At 35.6% G+C, this 22,279-nt stretch overlaps 1 protein-coding gene across 3 annotated transcripts in view; it reads right to left on the bottom strand.

The window, feature by feature from the left end:
- ATRNL1 (attractin like 1) overlaps positions 1-22,279 on the bottom strand; it is a 488,525-nt gene that overhangs the window by 296,202 nt on the left and 170,044 nt on the right. For all 3 annotated transcript variants that reach the window (XM_082052467.1, XM_082052468.1, XM_082052469.1), the window contains one exon: positions 19,641-19,693. In XM_082052467.1, coding sequence (XP_081908593.1) covers positions 19,641-19,693 — 53 coding nt within the window. The remainder of the gene's footprint in view (positions 1-19,640; positions 19,694-22,279) is intronic.

Below are 22,279 nucleotides of genomic sequence, written 5' to 3'. Positions count from 1 at the left end.
TCAGCATATACCTCAGGAAACTCTTTCCCCAAGTGTAATTGCAGCTCTCAGGGAAAACACCACATCCCTGTTCTCCAGAGGCTTCACCTGCTACAGACTGTAGCCAAACAGCTTTTCCATCCCAAACATAACCCTAAAACATTATCTATGCCAAGAGATTGTAAGTGCATATAAACAAACTAAGCATTACACAGCACATCGCACCATATTTCCCAGTTCATATTGTCATTCAGCCTCAACAGCTTAGCCTGGAATTAAGTACAAAATTTAAAGTAAAATTCAGTTGTAAGAGCACGACCTCTTCTGAATAGTTAAATGTATAAAGAGACAAATGTATAACAGCTAAATGCAGAAATAGCTATTTAAAGTATATTCAGTATATTCTGTTGATAACTATCGCTGTGTACATTTACAATCAGGAATTTAGAGAAGCCTGAGATTTCTCTGTATGTATTTTTGTTTCTACTGTAAACCTTTAACAAGCCACCACAAGTATTTTTACTCTTTACATAAACACATGAGATTTTTCATAACTGCTTCTGTTTATAGAGACACACAGAACACATTGCTTCAATTAGGAAAGAAATTTGGATAACATATAAAGAGAATTTTTTAAAAAAATCTTACTGCATTTATATTGTAGCATAGGATGACAATGAAAGCACAAAAATAAAAAATACTAAACATAATCATCAAACTGCTGTATGAGCAAGGCCTGATAAAAGCAATTTTATAATTTTCATCTGGCTGATGTATATAAACACGATTTCAAAACTGTCTTCAAAATCTGGCGAACTCTGAAAATAAAACAACAACACTTCTATAGCAGCAAGAAAAATATTATCAACAGTCATTATCATCCAAAATTTAAATATAAAATGTATAAATTATTTTTGGTGAATTATAGCAGAAAATGCTTGATTGTCTAGAATTACCACTGATGTACTCTGTGTTTCATTTTGGTGACTCCCTCATTTTTGTGTAAGAACAAAAAAGATCTAGAATATTAATCCCACCTTTTTTCAAAACACATTTCCTCAATCTACAGTTAATTCTCAACACATTTTAAATTCACAGTGTCAATTAACCATAATGGTTTTCCAAAGAGACTAGGTAGTTAACTACCTTGAACACTATGGAAAAAATGTTAATGACATTACAGAATGACTGTTGCATTCTTCTATTTTTAAAAAAGCTAACTGAAAAATAATTTCCCTGAATCACACAATTTTTTTAACTATTACTTGCTCTTCTAAATAACCCCAATCTTTTTGAAATATGCAGAAGAATGGTTCACCACAGAATCACAGACTGTCAGGGATTGGAAGGGACCTCAAAAGATCATCTAGTGCAATCCCCCTGCCAGAGCAGGAACACCCAGATGAGGTTACACAGGAAAGTGTCCAGGTGGGTTTTGAATATCTCCAGAGTAGTAGTCTGTTTCAGCATTCTGTTACTCTCACTGAGAAAAAGTTTCTTCTCAAATTTAAGCAGAACAACTTGTGTTCCAATTTGAACCCATTGCCCCTTGTCCTACCATTGGTTGTCACCGAGAAGAGCCTGGCTCCATCCTGCTGACACTCACCCTTCATATATTTGTAAACATTAATAAGGTCAACCCTCAGTCTCCTCTTCTTCAAGCTAAAGAGACCCAGGATGTAGTGGATGGAGCCAAGCTCTTTTCGGTGGCAAACAATGATAGGACAAGGGGTAATGAGATCAAGCTGGAACACAAGAGGTTCCACTTAAACTTGAGAAAGAACTTCTTCTCAGTGAGGGTGACAGACACTGGACCAGGCTGCCCAGGGAGGCTGTGGAGTCTGGTGGTAACTGTGGAGTCTCCTTCTCTGGAGACATTCAAAACCCGCCTGGACATGTTCCTGTGCGACCTCACCTAGGCATTCCTGCTCCAGCAGGGGGATTGGACTAGATGATCTTTTGAGGTCCCTTCCAATCCCAAACATACTGTGATACTGTGTGATACTGTGATACTGTGATCTCACCAGGAAAACACGTTACAGGCGGCCTTCTTTTTGACAATATTAAACCAAACACCTTCTATTTTTGCCTACCAGGGTCTGTGCCCCTGCTACTTTAGCACAGGCAAGGGAAAAGCAGCAGAATTATTCACACCAAAGAAAAAAAGATTCAATCTGCTCAGAGAGACAGAGACCAGGGGAAGTCAAATGACCCAGGGACTCAGCAGGGAGAGGGGAGACCCACAGACTAATTTCTGTTCCCAGGCATGTTGCTTTAGCTGGCATTAAAATTCACTGAATAAAGTAGAAAAAGAACGCTGGGAGGTAAGACCACAATACCATCCTGACACCATCGACGGTCAAATATAACAGAGAATTATGGTTATTGACTCTTTTCACATCTCTATTTTTTCAAAACCCTAACTCTTTCATAGTCAAAAGGAGTCATTAAAATCAATTCAAAATGTCAGTAATGAACACATATGATAACACAACAATAATTAGGCAAAGAAAATCACTTAATTAAATGAGGAGAATAAATTTCAAAGCAATCATTTAATTCAAGTATTGTTGTTAATTTTTCAAGAAACTGTTCTCTTTCTTTAATAAAGAGTCATTATTTTTTATATGGTTAATATGGCTTAATATGAGAGTTTTATACTCATATCCAACAAGGAACAGACCTATTCCCACACTCAAGCTTTTGTATTAAAAGAAAACTTCACATTTTCTAAAATGTCAGAATGTTCCCAAAAGAATAAAGGCCAGGCAGAACTCTTGAAATATTTGAAATTCTACTTTAGCGTTTCTGAGTACCACTACAACTCTCTAAGAATATATAATTACATTGGTAATTATTTTTAAAAATATTTTTTAATTGGAGATGATTAGTATGAATTAGTGATAAAGCTAAATAGAAAAAGGCATGTTAAAGAGGAATATTAAGACTGCAAAATGAACGACTACAGTCAGAGGTGCCTGGGAATTATTTTTGGGTGAGTGCTCACCTAATGGGCAGCCATTCAACACTTCACTCTATGTTCAGCACTCAGTGTTGGGCCCATGCTTCATTTACTACATACTACACAAACCCTTTTCTAAAGACGGAATTAATTTCTAATGTGGTTTTCTATAGTATTCATCACTATCATTTTCTAGAGTTCTTCAGAAAAGTTAATGAATTTATTACATTACTGTAAGATGAGCAGACATTATTAGTCTCATTTTATAGGACGGGAAATGAAACAAAGAGACCAAAGACAAAAAACATCCATTAATCATGAGTAGCCAATCTGAACTACCTACGGTTTGATACTTCATAATGTTTTGAATTATATAACGCTACATACAATCATTCTTATTTTGCAGCTCCTTCCATCATTGTAATTCTTTCCACTTCTACAACCAAACGGGAAAGGAACATACATTCATCTTTCCATTACATGATCACTGATTCATCCTCCACAAATTCATTCAGTGCATTGCAGAGGGAAAGTTCCCTGGGAAATAGTGTGTAGGCATGTTATTAAAAAATGTACAATCGTGTCCTAATAAAAAAGCAAATTAAAAATTATTGTGCCAGCAACCACTTTCCTGGCACTCACTGCCTAAAAAAAAAAAAAAAAGTATGTCAACAAAGGGGTTTTATCAAGTAATTTTATAACTCAGGCTGGAGTAAATTCTAGAGAATCACCTTACTTTTGAGCTGGCTTCTCCCTTTCCCCAAATCTTTCTAGTAGAGCATCTCAGTTGAGCATCTCTGTTTTCAGCAGAGAGGGAAGAATGAAGCTCAGTTCCCAGAAAGGGAACAAGAACATACATAACTGGACATCAAGGAATTTCTAGCTTTGGCCACTGGCCATTCTCCTATGGCTCCTGTCACATAGTTTCATAATATACATTTCTCAGACTGAACAACATACTGAATATTTTCATACATATCAAGAATTTCTGAGAAATGTCTAGCATTTTGCCTCCAAAAGTTAAGGTTTACCAAAAGTACTAAGTCAAAATTACTGCAATATATGTCAGACAGCCATGAGAACAGAACATGCAACCAGACCCATTCACAAGTCTCGTTCCAAACTAGATCCTAATAATCACATTTTATAAATGTATGATCTTTACCCAAACAATGACTAAAGTGTTTTTTCACTTGTTTTTCTGATAACTAGTAATAGTAATTAAATTACACTGAAATCTAGGGTAATGGATAAAATAATATGTTAGCATGTGCTAACTGAAAAGGGAATCCTTTTGGATACCTTGCAATGGTGATGGATGGATAATCACTAAATCTGAAGGAAGAGATGGCATAGTCTTAGAGTACTAGCCATAAAACAGAAAACTAAAATATTTAATAGCAAAGGATGAGTAGGAAAAGGTGAAAAGCCTCTTCATTCACTGAATAAATGGCTGTCCTTTTGTACAACTACATACATGTTAATAAAAAGTTTTAAGACTACAGTTAAGAATTTATATTTCAACCATTCACTTCCACCAGTAACATTATTTTAATATCTTCATTACGCTAAAAGGCAAACAGACAATTATGTGCCCGAGCTGGTACATTTTCATCATAATTTTGCACTATCGAGCTACAAGAACTAATTTTGTGAATAGAAACCTCATAAAATTGTGCTGGTCTATTTTTATTTCTTGAAATCACTTTTCAAGTAAGAGTAGAAACCTCCTTCACAATTGCAACATCAGACCCACCACAATCAGTCTTCCCACATTCTTCTATTCCGGGAACTCTCTATTCATGCTGATTCTAAAATTCATACTCTCCCCTTGTCATTGCACAGGCAGTTTGTCTCTCTCCTGCTCTTTCCTGTGATTGTTCTCTATTTCCAGTAAGAGTTTGTTGAGAACAGTCCTATTCATATTCCTCTCTATCAGCAAAAATGTTGCTTTTGACACCAAGCTCTATTATCAAATGCTATAAATCATATTCATTTGTGACCGAAATAAATTTTGCTTGTATTACAAAGTTAGGGGGTTACCACCAGACTTATTTTAGTCAGGATAATTATTTTGAACTTTCAGAGCAGCTGTCTGATTCATTCCCCTGTTGTCTGTATCTAACAGTCATCCACTGCCTCATTTTCATTGTTATATTGAAATATGTTGGTGTCCAACATTACTTGCCCATTGTGACAAAACAAAAAGTTATTTACTGTGAAGTCTTTACTATCAACTAGCAAAACTCGCATTTTTGCTAAATGTAATGAGAGCAGAATGAGCTACAAAATACTTCACTTACTATTTATATGCTTTTGCCATATAAAGAAAGAGCATGTGAGAATGAATTTCACAGAAGTCCAAAGTTTTTAAAAAACATTTGGCAATAACAACTCATTGTTTCTTTTACTGGACTTTAAAAAACAAAACAAAACACATACTAGTCTAAAACGCCCACAAAAAGACATAGGGATTAGTGTCATAATGAGCAAATAGAGTAAGTAAATTTTATTTAAAACAGAAATCTTTTCTCTTATGAAATTTTCAGTTGCTATTTTGAAAGGTCTAATAAGTTGTCAATTTTGAACCTAAGGGAGGGCCAGATACTGGAAAATCTGACCAGTGTTAAAACTAATAATCTAGGCTTAGTCCATATTGACTAAAACTTTCTGAAGATGACAGACCTTTTTCTAAGACAGATATGCACAGAGGTCAGATAAGCAATCCTTGATTCTCTCTGCTGACTAGAGAAAGAACTAGAAGGTTAATTAAGGCTGGACACATAAGTTTTAAAAAGCTAATTTAGGTGAGATGTACCTTACTGTAACTTTCGTAGAAGTAAATATATAGGAATGTAAACCTTATCGTAAGCAAAGGAAGACTGGTTGCTGAGATTTGAAAACTACGGAACATACATAACTACGTGGGTTCTTTTAAGAATACAGTCTAAAGATCATATTCCTAAAGTTTTTATACCATAGACCACAGCCAGATGTCTTTTTTTTTTTTTTCATAGATTTTTCAACAAACTCTTAATTGAAAATACTGCATCAATTGATGGGCTTCCTGTGAGCAGTTGCAGACCCTTTACAAGTTCTGCACAGGACCATGGTCCATAAACAGAGTTTGGAAACCAATGAACTAGAAAATTATGAAGAAAATACTAGTAAAAAAAAAAAAAAAAAGAAACAACAAAGTGAGTGCACCAACTGGCAGTTATTTAAACATCAATTTTAGAAAAAAGGTCTAGATTTTGCTGATGATGGAGCATTTTGAAGCTCATGGCATGGGCATTATAATTAGTCAAAAATAAGTGTTATCACTTGATAGTAAGGATTGCTCAGTAAATGAACTTTTGTCACAGTGAACAGTCTTTGTAATATCTTATTTTTTGTAATATTCTTGAAGTATTAGGAAAGATGGAGAAAAGTTTAAACAAAACCAAGAAAAAAAAATCTCATTAAAGTATTATGACAGAAATTCAAATTTATCTCTCCATGAAATTTCCTCCATAATGATCTAGATGCACCGCCAGCTTTACAACACTCATATTAATATTACAACTCTAACATGTAACAGCATTTTACAATATACTAGCATCAATACCCATTAACCTGAGTCTATTTTTTCTTTAGTTATATAGTTTATACACACAGAAGAGATCTCCGATTTGCTTGTCCTGACAACTGAAATGGCACATCTAAGAAATAACAACATGAAGTTACTGTTTGAGTTCATGTGCCAAAGAAAGATGTTTCTTGTCATATAGTTAATAAGAACAGTCAAAATTTAATGAATTAAGGAATTGATTTTTATTTCTGAAATACATCAGTGCTCATAAAATGGCACTGGGCATAGGAAAAATATAAATACTATTTTTAAAACTGTTTATACTTTTATACATGTATATGCTCAAGTTTTCAGAGAAATTCAGAATACTCAGGAGCTCTCCACACAGTAAGTGCTGTGTGGATTGTTGGCAGAGCATTTGTCCTGGTTGTCGGACAATTCAACATGGATCTCAACAATTAAAGAGGCAATCTCTGATTGATCAGGCGTTACAAGGAGACAGAATATGCACTTTGTAAATTGGCTATAAATATACACAGATAAGTAGGTGCTTCTGTAATATCTCAAGATTTTCAAAATTCTCTTCCTTCATTTTTCTCATTATTTAGTTGAACTTTGCTTAAGAAACCTTGAATCTACAGGGCAAATGTCAGATCTTGCCCCACGTTGCTTGATGCCACGTGACTGGTATAAAATACACAATGTAAGCTGAAGTTGAGATGTTTTACCTTTGCTGGTATTTTTTGCAGTTTCTCAAACAATTTTAACATGTTAGATCTGAGAAGTAAAATTTCTTACAGCAAATAAATCCAGAACACTTTCAGCAAAACTGCACTTCATACTGGACAGAAATTATGCATGTCGTATACCTCATTCTGCAGTCTCCTATTTTCAAGTCATGAATTGCAATGGACACTTGTATTGTAAAAAATACGATATGCTAAATCACCATACTTGTACAATGGATAGTAGAACACCTTTGCATCACAAGTTTGAAAAGTAACACAAGCACCTTTTCTTTTAAAATATCATCATGTATATTTAAAGTTCATTTAAATGATAAGATTCTCACTGTTTTTTGCTTATGCTGAGAATTGAATGCCAATTCTGGAACAAAACATTGTTTTTATATTAAAATTCCAAACATTTACAAATGGGATTACATACCTATAATATTGCATAATTCAGCCTACCCAGCCTTTAAAACAGAGAGGAGGAAAAACCTCAACCCTTAGCAGAGATGAAACTACAAAGCGACAAACTTGAGAAAAAAGTAAATCCAGATTCTTTTCCCCAATTCCCACAAGTTTAGCTCATAGCACTGCCAGTTAAGGACAGAAAATCATAAACTGTTTGGTTAAACTAAGCAAATGGAAATAAAAGAGAAAGGAAAAATGGAGCCCAAAAAGCTGTTTTTGTCAATCTGAAAGCAGTTGCCCACTCTTTGGAGGAGATTTATTCTTTGACTGAGAGAGGGAACATTGCGCATTATGGCAAGACTCACTGACTCCTTTCTGAAAGTGACGTGAAATACTCAGTTTCCACCTCAAACAGCTGACAGAGATTAAAAGAAATATTCTGTTTTCTTAGTACTGTTTTTTTCTGTAAACCAAGAACTAGATACATCTGTACTTTCATTATTTCATGACTTTTTTGGCCATGGAAAGCACTGCTAACTGAAATGTACCAACAGAATAAACCTCTTCCCCCTGCGTATTTTGCTTGGGTTTTGTGTTTGTGTTTTTGTAGGGGTTTGTTGGTTTGGTTTTGGTTTTGTTGTTCTTGATTTTTTTGGGGGGTGTTCTGTTTGTGTTTTTGTGTGTGTGTGATTTGGTTTGGTTTTTTTCAGATGATTTGCTTAATACAGAACAATTGATAGATATCACTACTTTTTGATATATATATCATACACAAATGTTTTGACATAGTTTTTCTATGAAATGGATTACTATGTAACAAGGAGCAGGAAACTGTACTGAATACTGACAGTGTGTTTGGCCTCTGTATTTGAAAACCACTGATTATTTGTATAATCTTAAATCAATCTTCACAGACCAAATATTGCAGCAGCCAATCCCTGACAATCAACATGAAGATAATGATGCATTTGCACGATGAAGTTGTACATTGTCTTCCCTAGATTAAATTATTTTTACACTTTCCAGCATTTCATCTACTGTTCATTATAATAATGACCTGTGTTCATCTTAGGGAGCAATTAGGCAATCTGGACATCCATAAATCCATGGGTCTGGATGTGATGCACTCACGGGTGCTGAGGTCATTGCTGGACCACTCTCCATCATCTTTGCCAAGTCTCGGGAAACGGGAGAGGTGCCTGAGGACTGGAGGAAAGCAAATGTCACTCCAGTCTTCAAAACGGGCAAGAAGGAGGACCCAGGGAACTATAGACGGGTCAGCCTCACCTCTGTCCCTGGGAAAGTGATGAAACAACTTATCCTTGGTGGCACCTCAAGGCATATCAGGGATAAGAGGCTCATTAGGAGCAGTCAACATGGCTTCACCAAGAGGAAGTCGTGCTTGACCAACCTCATTGACTTTTACGAGGACATAACAAGATGGATGAATGATGGCAGGGCAGTGGATGTGGTCTACCTTGACCTGAGTAAGGCATTTGACACAGTCTTCCACAGCATCCTTACAGCTAAACTGAGGGAGTGCAAGTCTGGACGATCGAGTAGTGAGGTGGACTGCGAACTGGCTGAAGGGAAGAAGCCAGAAAGTTGTGGTCAATGGGTTAGAGTCCAGTCAGATGCCTGTATCTAGTGGGGTCAGTACTGGGGCCTGTATTGATCAATATATTCATCAATGATTTGGATGAGGGAATAGAGTGTACTATCACCAAGTTTGCTGATGACACCAAGCTGGGAGGAGTGGCTGACACGCCAGAAGGCTGTGCTGCCATCCAGCGGGATCTGGACAGGCTGGAGAGTTGGGCAGGGAAAAATTTAATGAAATATAACAAGGGAAAGTGTAGAGTATTGCATTTGGGTAGGAACAACCTCAGGTTCCAGTATAAGTTGGCCATTTTATATCAGCATTACCCTTTGTATCAAGTGACTAGCAAATTATACTTTGCTGTCAATAGGTTATATTTCTGGAACATAGTTTAAAGCAATATTCACAAGCTAAGAAAAAAATGACAATAAATTAATATCAAGGACTCATGGACTACTTCACAATATGCTGAAACTGAGCTGAATTAGCCCATCAGAAAGCTGAACTTGAAAATACCCACATTTAACTTAAGATTTCCTAAAGTTTATATAGTGTAAGGTTTTATCATCATCCTGAGATATAAATGACCCTCAATTTATTTAAACAATCTTACAGAGTCTCTCACTCAAATACTCTGCAAAAGCTTCAGAACACTAATTCTGAAGCTGAAAACACTACAGACAACTCTTCACTCCTACAAATACCTATGCTAAGATTAGGTGGTTCAGGACCCAAGACACCAGAATTGTGTATCTTACAATTACAAGACAGCTCTGTTAGGTGTTCAGCCTGTATCAACAGAAGAAGCTGAACTATCCTCAAGTGCTTCATATTTGCCAGTGGAGAAAAGTACCCCAGCCAACATGGAATAGTTTGTCGAAGAACTCCCAGTCAAAGGAAACAACACAAATTCTCCCACAAACCATAAGCCATTTACTTACTGAAGTCAGTTTGCCTTTTTTTTTTTTTTTGTTTTCCAATTCAATTGGTTCAATATTTCACTACCGATCTTTCCTTGAAGTCCTACTGATCAAGAATTCTCTCTTTTCCCTGGGAAGCCAGCAAGGGAGGCAAAGAAACTCTAAAGCCACCACAAAGATTTCCCCTTCACTGTCAGAAGGTAAAGGGACATTGATGGATCCTTTCCTGTTCCATCTGCTTCTTACAGCTCCAGTCTTGGGGAGGTCTAAGGCCTCCCAGGGGTTTGAAGAGTGACAGCTCCTGTCTTTGTGGACATGTTAGGGAAACAAACACATCCACACCACATTGTATACACAGCACAAGGATTCAAAAAGTACTCATCCCTATGAACCCCAGCTTAATGTACAAACAAAATATTAATAAAATATAGTATATATGTAAATATTTGCATGTTTCCTTCTCATTTAAAAAAACTGCTTCACGTATAAGCGAGAGTCCCCTATAAAGCAAAGTATTTCTTGCGAATGAGTTCTCCCAGCCATTGAGTCTCTCTCGTTCTTCCTTGTCCATGTTTTCAAAATTTATACTTCTATAAATAACCATACTTTGTACGTTTTAGATTTTATACTAATAGGTATTTTACTGTCAGATGGCATATTTGCAAAATAAATAATAATATAAAAATAATTATGGGATCTACAGAACAGTCAGTCAGGTGATGAAGGCCTCTAATTCAGACTCCTATTTGCATATATTATAATGTATGTTCATTATTCTCTTCTCCTGCAGAATTAAAAAGCTAGTTTGTCCAGGGTAGTAAATACATACATGAACACACTCTCCAATTCACAGTAAAGTCTGAAAATTATTGGCAGAGCAAAATTGTTTCTTTAGCCTGCCCAGAAAAGCTGTGAGCCAACCTGGCATTTGGCAAATGAGTTCGCAAGAGCCTGGGGTTAGATCATTATACTTTATTAGGAGCTTCAGATTCTTGGTGTGGTTATTGCTTTAATTCTCTGGAAGGCAACAATTGGTTTGTGGTTATTTTAGCTCACGGCAAAGACTCTTTGTCTGTTGTTCTTTATAGGTTCTGAGTTGGTGGGTTTGTTGAGATTAATCTTTTCTCAAACCATTCTAGAATTGTCTGATTCAAACTATAATCTGTTCCACTAGGCTCTTTAAACACTAACATTTCTTTCTAAATAGAATTTATTTGTATAAGCCCATATATTCAAAAGACAGTGCGAGTCATTATTTCTACCCTATTTATTAATACTAAAAATTGTTTCAGTCTGTATCAAAGTCAATCAGTGTTAGATATAATTGGTGGAACTCATTATTTTATAATAATTCAAGCATGACAGTTTTACAGTTACAATATGTATTTAGCTCAAATTAATGCTGTCCCAAAAGGAAACATGAATTTTACAAATCAGTAACAAAGCATCTATCTGCTGGTATACATCTCACAGCTCAACTAAAACAAACACCTTTTCAATAGCTAAAATGTATTGTTTACGCCCTTTAAGCTTCAACATAATTTTTAAATATCTGGAAAATCTCTGCTAACAGTTTTAATAAAAGTGTTACTTGCTATTCATCTTCTAAAATACTCTCCTTGGAATGTTCTTGAGTTTAATTTTCGTCTAAGAACAGCAAGTCTGCCACCTAGTGCTTTATGGTCACCTCTAATACATGTTTCAGTGTTGTTTTTTTGTTTTGGTTTTATTTTTAGTAAAAATATCATGCTCTAAGTCCATGAATGCATATATTAATACATGCATGTTTGCCGACAGAGAGAGTGCTTAAAAAAAACATTGTATCTTCTTGCTGAGAGGTTGTATTGCATGTTTCAACAGCTATTAGACCATACATGCATTTCTTGACTAGTGTACAATCCTCTTGTAACTGTGCTCTTCTGCTGTGAGATCTCATGGGTACAAGTGGAAAAGACAACATCTGTAATTCCTTTAATTAAAAAAAAAAAAAAAACCACGTATCATGTCAGTGTAGTATGAGAAATATTAGGGAAGTCAATCTTTTTTTTGTGCCAGTGCATACACAGTCCCCAATTCAGTGAGGAGGCCACCGCAGTACGGTGGTACCACTGACAACAGGCAAACATTGCAATGGGCTGTGAACTAAACCCTGCTGAAATCACCTGCTTGGCACCCAGGGGCAACAACTCTATGGGAGCAGCAAAATAGTAGTGGCATCCCACATAGAGGACAAAAGCTGGAGAATGATGAGGAAAACCGATTATAGCAGATTCTCTTCAACAACAACAACAAAAATATCCAAGCAGCAGGGCTGAAGTAGCCCAAGAAGTGATTTATGGCAGATTCCAGTGTGCCACTCACAAACTCACAGCAACCAGAGCAAAGTGTTATTCCAGAGCCAGCACCCATCAACCTCTAGAACAATTCCCTTCAGGGAGGTCACTTATGTCCGATTATGTCCGCTCTCCTGTGAGGATAACAATGCCCCTTCATCCTGCTGGATTATTGCAAGGCAGCTAGATCACAAGAGAAAATTTGGCAGAGTATTTACAGAGATTTCTTTTATTGGTTTTAATTCCTTCTTTTTAATGAAATAATAACATTAGCAATATAACAACAGTTACTGAAAATTGGTTTATATCAGAACTTTGATGAAGAATATTCCTAGAAAAAAAGCAAAACTATATATGTCCAAATTATAAGGAAACACCAGGTAGAATGAACTATCAGACAACATCAATAGGTCAGATAAAGCCTAAACTGTATTTTGACAAGATAAATAAGGATATATTATCTGACACTTTTGCTCTGAGGCAGTATTGAACCAATGTCTCTACAAAGTGATTAGAGGTACTACGTTGTCATAAATTATCTACTTTTAATAATCTGTCCAGTATTAAATCATCTTTCTGGTTGAGTATTGCTGCAGACAAACAAAAGGTCAGAAAGGAAAAATACAAAGTAATACCTTTAAAGGAGTACCAGAGCCTTTAGTCCAAAGCCCAGACATCAAAAAGTAATTAAGACTTCTTAATTTTTATCAGGCAATTTTTTATTAGATGAACTTTAAATAAATCAGATACAAGAAATTAGTGTTTGTTTTTGTTTCAGGTGCCATAAATATTGCATAAATTGTAACTTAAAGTTTTAGAATTATAATAAAAAATTACTATAAGAAATGGTAAGGATTATAGGTAAGGACTAGAACTTCCCTTTACTTTGCCCTTTTTTGAAGATCTGGTGTGTCAGTAGTAATGGGGCTAAGCAGCTCCAGGACTGGACTAGAATCCTTACAAGGTTCTGCAACTAGAAGCAAAATTACTTCTTCCTCAGCTCCTTGCACAGATACCAGATATTATCTTGAGATATCAGATATTATCTTGAGTCTCGTCACTGAATGTACATTTCATGCTTCCTTACCAATTTTGGATATGAAAGCATCATTCTTCATCTTCACGAGTTGCTGACATACTGAGAGAATTGCTTATTGCTACCCTTTCTCTATGTATGTCAACAAAATAAGCAATAGTGTTATGAGTTATAATGATTTTTATGGCTCAGAGTTTAGAATGGGATGGTAAAGCCATAAACCAATTATTGAACTCACTCCCCAAAAAAGTTGCCGCAAAATATTTAGTAGCTCACATATGCAGTATACTTAAGTAGAGGAAAAACAAAACAAAACACACCTCCCCCCTCCAAAAAAAACCCACCCTAATTAAATTTATCCAAAGACAATTAAAAAAAATATGAATATTATTTTCCTACTAGTCATAATATTGGATTTTTTCAATGTAAACCTCTGAGAACTCAAGAATGCTTTCTCTGGCTTTCCATTTCCTCCCTCTATGCCCACAAGGTTGACCAGAAATGTTCAGTGGTGCTGGTGTTTTGTAATACACCTGACCCTTAAGACTTCTCCAGACGGGTGCACCACCTTCCTTTTTTGCATGCTTCATCCTAGACAACATTTGAAATAGTGGCTGATGAGTCACTGATGAGGCCATCCACAAAAGACATTTCATAAAACATTGAGGTGAGAGAAAGATTAGAAAGAAGGAAACACAGTGAACCTAGGAAAACAGTTAAAATATGTACATTCTTTCAGTCTCTCTTTTGTACAGACATTTGTGCCCCCTTTTTTTTAAAGGCTGTAAATCCAACAAATATCTCCATCAGCGGCATGTATTCTTGTGAAGATGTGGAATAAATGATCGATAAATTGTTTTTTTTACTTCTACAAAAAGCTATGAATCATTCAGCCCCTCCATGTTTTAATTGTTTGTAAATGACCCATCCCTCCCAACCTCTATTCATTCCTTGATTCTCTAATCCTTCTCAAAGGTCACAATCTACTAATCTCTAACAAATTTAAAAGCGAGCTTGCTCTGCAGCACAGTAAACTCTACAGTATTACCCTGGATACATTAATGCACTTCTGAATGCAAAAGGCAAGCTTCCGCTTTTCTGAGTTCACAGATTGCCACAGCCCCACTAAACTGTCTGTCCAATCCAACGACAAACACCAGATTAATCAAAATTCCTAATTTATTGCAATTTTACTGCAGTATTACTGCATTCTTGCTTTGCTGAGAAAATCTTCTTGAATGTATGAAAGTTTCATACTCTTAAGTGTGCCGCCCTGTAACCCACTACTACTGTCTCTTTTAGAAGAGCAACCAATTTGCAGAATCAATGGACAAGCTACTTGTTCGCTGTTGATGGTAGTACCCAGAAATAAGAAAAAAATGCTTCTAAACATTTTTTAAAGTGTAAAAGTGGATAAGAAACTAAGGTATGTAAATCTATGTATTTTTTCAACTACGTTTTCTTAGTTGGCTCCTAGACTGGTCTTACTATAGCTACAAATTCTCTTGGTGGAACAGGTAACTCTTGAGAGCTCAGCACATCTGGATATTCTAAATACTATGTGAGCAAACAATACAATTTACACTCACAGTACTGATTTGTCGTAAGCTTTTATGTTTCTGCATGTAGTAGTATTAGAATATACCAGCTGTACTTCTCATTTGAAATGTAGCATTGGAACTATGACACCCAAAGTAACGTACATGAAACAGACATTTCGGAAAGTTTTTGACCTTGGAAATATGGATGTCTAGAAGAGGCTTATGAAGAAGAGTATCACATCCTTTCAAAACAAGTCATTGTTAGCAAGCCTGAAATCCACCCTCTGTATAGTAACATATCAGGAATTATAAATGGAAACTTTTTTCTCTAGAACAATGGTTTAACTATTTTTCAATTTTATTATTTAAACTTTGTGTCTGTACGTAACCCAGGTCAGAATCACAGAAGTGGCATTTGTCCCAGAAATTCTTCCCAATCAGTCTAAAACCATCTGGTTTTGCTGCACCCAGGAGCACCGATTCTGACAACAATGTATTTCTAATGTCGACATGCAAAGAACTAATCCAGCAATTTGGATTCATACTTTGCTATCTAGGTGTCACCATTATGCATCACACTGGCTGAGATACCAAAGAACAATAACAACAAGACATATGAATGTAACATGACAAAACATTATATTTATGGTTTGTGTACATGCATAAGTCAGCTGCACAACCATCTCTGGCCTCCACTCAGAATTCATTTATATAGATTGATCATTCACAGAAAGATTGGCTTCTAACAGAAAGGCCTAGTGATATAGAACCTCCCTCACAGAAATAGAGAGATACAATCCAGAAGCAGACTTGCACTCAACCTACACAAATATTTACATAGACAAAACTATGGCTTTTACATTCATGAAGCTTTCTTTTGTATTCATATTCTTCTTTTTATTTCATACAAGAAAACCTTGATAAGACTTCCTCTGATATTCCTAAACAATGGCATGTCAAAGGCTTTTGGCTCAAGAAATCCTTCCTCTTACAAAGTTCCTGAGCTGCGTATTGTTGGATCTAAAGAAATAAATATCACTGCATGTTTGCCTGTTTTCTACACTCTTCCCCGGCAATTCATTTTCAGCCACTACTAACAGCAGGGTACAAGAATAGATAGACCATCATGCAGCTGCTCAGGCATTCTTATACATTCAATATTTGTCTGACTTCTATATCTGTGAGGCTTGTTCTCATTCTCTTACTCTCAGAGAAGCTGGTTCTTTCTGGTTTGCTTTTTCAATCATACAGTGAAGTCATGAAGAATTAAATGTAAATAATTTTAATAGAAGCAATGGGCAACAACTGTCACACGATAATCATACACTATTGCATGTCCCATCTTCTATGCATTTTCTACTCTACTTTTATGAAGTTTTGATAATTCAAAGTAGAAGAACTGCTCATGTCCAGTGCTGCAATTTTTTGAAATGCCATATTAGACTGAAATCTGATGTTTTAACAAACTGCTCCTGTTACCTCTAGGATTTGCTGGCTTTGCTACTACCTGTGTTTATCCTTTTGGCATAGTACCTGTATTAAGTTCCTGCGATGTTTCAGCATCTTACTCATTATCATTCTTTTTGATCATGCTACACCTATCTGTAATTTTCCTGTGTTTTTATTTGTGCTCAGATTACTTCTCCAATCACAACACAATCCATGTACAGCATTAATATTCTGCTTACTCTCCTACATCACTATGAAAGGAAACAAATAAGGAAGAAACTAAAACAATCTGTGCTATCCCAGGACTTAACTCTATTAAGTTTAGTTTACTTACTATTTTAAACAATCTATTGATGTTAATACAGGATCTACATCAACAGTCTGTTACCCCTTCCTATGTCAAGAATAGCAAGAGGGAGGAGAGGACTAGGCAAAGACCAGATAAGATGGGCAGAGAGCCGAAAGACATTAAAACAGCTGAACTTTTATAGGGCAGTGGGCATTCACAATATCACAAGTTGTGGAAAGTTCCTCTAAGGCAACAAGTACTCTCAGTCCACATCCTACTGTTAAGGAGAAATTGAGGTCAGCCAATATCAGACAAAAGTTACCCATATGCTCAGGATTGAATTCTAAGGTTTTGGCTTAGAAAAGCATTCCAATTTAGGATAGTATTTGTTGCCAGTGGAGGTGGGAAGGATTCAATTTGAAACTTAAAACTGGTCATTGTGAAGATGGCTAAACTCAAGCGTGTGACTAAAAGCTTTCCTGAAGAAAATCCCAACCACACAGCAAATTACAACTTGTGTTCCCATTTTGTTATCATTCATTGAATTTCATTCTAAATGTTATAAACAAATACACCCAGAATTTTTCTTTTTCATAAATTTCTGCTGCTCATATTTATATAAAATTTATTTTTCCTCAGTGTTTTCCTTCCTCCTGAGGAACAACTATTCCTGTGCTGTACAAAAATAAGAATATTCTTCACTTCAAGGAGAACCAAACCAGCAATATAAGTGTCAAAGGAGAAAGTTTCTTAAAGAGTAGTGAAATAAGCAGAGAAAAATACCATCCAAATGCCTGTCTTGTACAAAAGTGAAACATTCTTATACAGTCCATTGCAAGGCTATATTTTAAAATACTTACACAGATGAGAAATAGGAGCATGTCTATGACATATCAATATTTTAATACATGATTTAGCAGGTAATGAACAGTTCTGATAAGCAACTGTCATTGAAATCTTAGGTCAGTTATCCACAAATTAAAAAATTATTTCCCATTATGATGCATCAGCCACTAAATGTAGGAAATACAGAATTTCATAATGTCAAATTAGCACCGGCTCCTTATTACCTCCAGGTAAAATAACTCCAAAAATCATTTATATGTTTTGTTTTAAATGATTGAAAGTATTAAAAGAAAATTTATCATTCCAGAATAAAAAGATCTTTAAAATATTTTGAAATGTGACAGAAGATAAATAATAGAAGTGAGTTAAAGGTGAAAGGGTATCTTGAATACAGTAAAGTTTGTCTCCAACATGATTTATAGACCCAACCTGCAACATGATAGCAACCAAATAAGGTTATTCATGGAGGTGCCTGAGGTCTACAAATCTCATCACCATCATTACTCTTCCAACTCTTAAGTGTAATAATATTTATTTATAAACAACAAGTCAGTTGTTAATAATATGCATATCCAAAATAGTCTATAGAGTACTTCTTTCATAGTATGAATTTCTTATATATTCATTATCTAGTTCTAAGTCTACAAAATGTATAAAATGCATAGATACAAAAACTCATTCTTCCAAATACTGACATTTGTTTTGAAATAACGAAAATTTCTCATGCGACAGACAACAAATGGAATTGAATATATTTGATCAACAGTGTCTTCAGAACATAGTTTTAGATAGTATTTTCAAATTGGTCTCTTTTATGTAAACTGTCAACAATGTTAACAGTCTCTTCAAAATACAATATTTAATTATTATCTTCAAGTTTAAGGAGCGAAAAAAAAAAAAAAACCAACACAAACAACACTGACACCAAATTTCTTTAATACCTGTAAAGAGCAATAAATGTTTTAGGCCCGAGGATCTGTCAGCATCTGTAATGCAGTACGTGTCAATTTTGTTCCACAAAACATACCTTGCAGATGCAGACAATTTAAGGTAGAAAAGAAACATTAGCAAAGAAAAGAAACATTTGTTTCTTAGGTAAACGATGCCTTAAGGAGACTCTAAAACAAAGCTTTTGTGTGCATTCTAAAATGAAACGCTAAAAACCAAGGCCAAAGATCAGAATGGATGTTATAAGTATATTCAGATATATGCATTTATGTAAATTTAAGTTTGAGGTAGGGATGATGTTAGGAAACAATAGACAAATGGATCCAATTGTCTGACATTGAGCAGGTATGTACAAAAGTTAGGAGTTCTCCACCATCACATGCACTTCTATGATGATTAAAATTACTCCTTAACATCAATATGGGCACAGTAAAATTGGCAGAGCTCACTAAGGGATTTCTGCACATGGGTAATAAGCATTCCCATCTCTTCAGGTCTTTCACTATGACTATCAAAAATGTAATGCTTTAACATAAATTTACCAGAGGCACCTTTTCTATAACAAAAAGAACATGTAGACAACACACAATATCATTTTATGATACTCAAGAGAGCAGCTGTGTATGGTGTCCCCAGGAGGCAGACCGACTAAATCACTCTGTCCCCATAGGCTGCTGTTCAGCCTCTTTGTATTTCCCCACCACAAATTCTGTCTTTTAAACAATAACACAATTACTTATTACTTTTGTCCACATATGTTGAGATACACAGAACATCCCAATGGCTTGGTCAGTCCCTCTAATGCAGGCATAAGAAATCAGCTTTTAGTAGACTTTAATTTGCATTCTTGTGAACAAATTAACAAACAGAGAATCCCAGTAGGGCTTTTTATTTTTCAGTCAAAATACCAATATGCCCGGCTTCAGGAGATCTTAAGAAAAATATTTTGGTTTTCCAAGGAAATTAAATTATCACATAATATGTAAACAGCTTTTAAGTACTGAACATTAAAACCATAGGTACTCACAGTAGCATGTTCCCCTAAGTGGATTTCCAAGATACCTATTTTCAGAGTCACAGCTGCAGGGGGAGAAAAAAAAGACAAAACCAAACATTCCCATTAAACACAGTATAGTTTTAAGAAAAATGCAGCCAGAATATTTATTCCAAATAGCATGAGTTTCATTAACAGTCGCACAAATACACAAAAATATGAAGTATTTTATATGGTTCTTAATTAGGATGTGCTACTATCAGAGACACCTCTCCTTATAAATAAAACCCAGAGTGACTTGAGCTGTTGAATAAGGAATTTCAGTCATGTGTGTAAAGTTGCTGCCTACTGTAGGACTTGTGGTAGGTTGTAGGTCTCCATTACTGAACAACAGAGAGACAGGCAGGGAGACCGAGCACTGGTGTTCTCGTTCTCCAGGTCACCTCAGCAATATCTGTCTTCCTGGGTGGGTTTTGATCTGGCGCTCTCCAAGACAACAGCTAATCATCGGGATGATCATCCATCCATTGACTGCAGAAAACATTCCCAAATACATCTTCCTCCAACATGCACAGTTCTAAAATGGTACAAGACCAGGCTGTGCACACTCAGACACCTTCCAAATCTTCATGCCATTGCTTCAGCAACAGAACATACACTCTTCATTTTTTAGCCACACAAACACCACTGGTGGGCTGCAAAACATCCTTCATACTATTTCCAACTGTTTAAATGAAAAAAAAGACCTCAACAACAACAGAAAAACCAAAACCCCCAAAATACTCCTAAACATAAAATAATGATTACGTTTTCGCAGCACCAGAGGACCTCGAAATGACCCAAAGCCACCCTGTCTCCTCTAGAAAGACACATCCTAAGCTGTGTGGCTTCAGCTAGACCATGGGAACTGGCTCTGGGGACTCAAAGTGCAGGCATATATGTAGCCCTGTAAGCACAGCAGTGTCTCAGCTACTCAACTTCAGAGGCAGCTGCTTCTCTTTGTTGAACGTCTAAGGCACCAGGTGAAATTTAGTCTAAATACAATGTATTGTTGCTGCTGACGTGTGCATGATAAGACCCAGAGAAATATCTTAGTTATTGATAAGATATATAGTTATTTTCATTTACATTAAATATTCTACAGAACTTCGCAGTGATCAAATTGAGTTATATAATATTCCCCTAAAAAAGCCAAGTACCTTAATAGAAAATTATTATTATTATGCATTCAGTTTTCTTGGCTATTCCACAGAAGTCCTTGGCAAGATTATAATTTCCTATTAAATATAGAGAATAATTCATAAAACAAAAAGAAAGTTTAGCACTGCCTATTAAATTCCATATAAATATTTTTCCCAGTGGACACCTGGATCATTCAATAGCTTGGACCACCTTTCCATTACTTCTTTCTTAGAAACTTAAATTGCAAGGGGATTATTTGGTGTTATTTTGTTTGTAAGTATCATTTAAAAAAACCTTTTAACTTGCATGTCATATCATTTAATAAGTTGCAGACTACAGAATGTTTGTATTTCTGTTGATCTCTTCTATAGTTTCCAATTATAGTCTCCTTTCCCACTCCTGCTCTTTAAAGGGTCAGTTAAACAGAAATTCAACTGTTTTTTTCATATAGAAAGCTTTTGTTTAAACTCAAGAAACCAAAAAACCATACGCTTCAAGTTTAAGTGCAGCACACAACTCGTGGTCCTGACCACACAGACACTCTTGCCCTACCATCCTTTCCACAGAATTTAGAAGAGGGATTGATGCTGAAATAGCTCTTGCATGCACTTGGAAAGAAGAAAATAATCTCAAATAATAATTTTGGTCTATCTGACATCCTTTTTTCTAAACATCACAAAATAACTAAATTATTGAAAGAACAGCTCACTACTTAAACAGATTACCCTCGTACAAAATAGACTCATGTCTGAAAGTGTCTTTAGGTTGACAATTCTGAAGAAAGAGTTAAGGGAAAAGGATCATTTTTGAATGAAGAGTTTAAAAGAATTTTCTTTTATTTCCTCGTAAGACTGTCAAACAAATGAGACAGTCTGTCTTCTCACAAATTATGATAACATGACAGAGATTATTCTAAGAGAAATTTTTTCTTCTTTCTGAATTGTTTCAAAGGCAAAGTAGAATATTAAATGCAGGCAGTATTCAGAATATGCCGAGCTTTTATACCACAAGACAAAAACATTTTATACAAATAACTGTGTATTCAGAGTTTGAAGAAGAAGGCAAGAAACCTACCCTGCTGCTGACTGATAATAGCACTAATTTATGTATGACATGGAAGAGGAACATCCAACCACAAGCAAGAATAAGCTCTACAACATTCCATCAGGAGAGTAAAATTCTGCCGTAAACTCTTCCCAGCCACAGCACTCACCTGTGGTGATCTGACCCAGGGTCTAAAAGAAGCTTAGTTGGCCCCAACACAAAACAGAACTTTAAAATAAAAGAAGAAAAATCCTGAAAATCTTTATGAAAAGGAAAGCTGTTTCCATACAGCTTCCTTACTCCATTCAGCCACCTTTCTAATCAGATGAAACCATCTCCCGTGGATCAATAATTACCAGAACCCAGGGATTTTCAGCATCATATCTACCTTTCTGGTATTTACATTGTTATTTATATTACAGAAATAACACAAGAATACATAAAAT

This window comes from Streptopelia decaocto (genome assembly GCF_964273445.1).
Source record: "Streptopelia decaocto genome assembly, chromosome: 5".
In the NCBI taxonomy this organism is placed as follows: Eukaryota; Metazoa; Chordata; class Aves; order Columbiformes; family Columbidae; genus Streptopelia; species Streptopelia decaocto.
The sequence above is the reverse complement of the archived record's forward strand: the minus strand, read 5'-3'. Positions and strand labels throughout refer to the sequence as shown.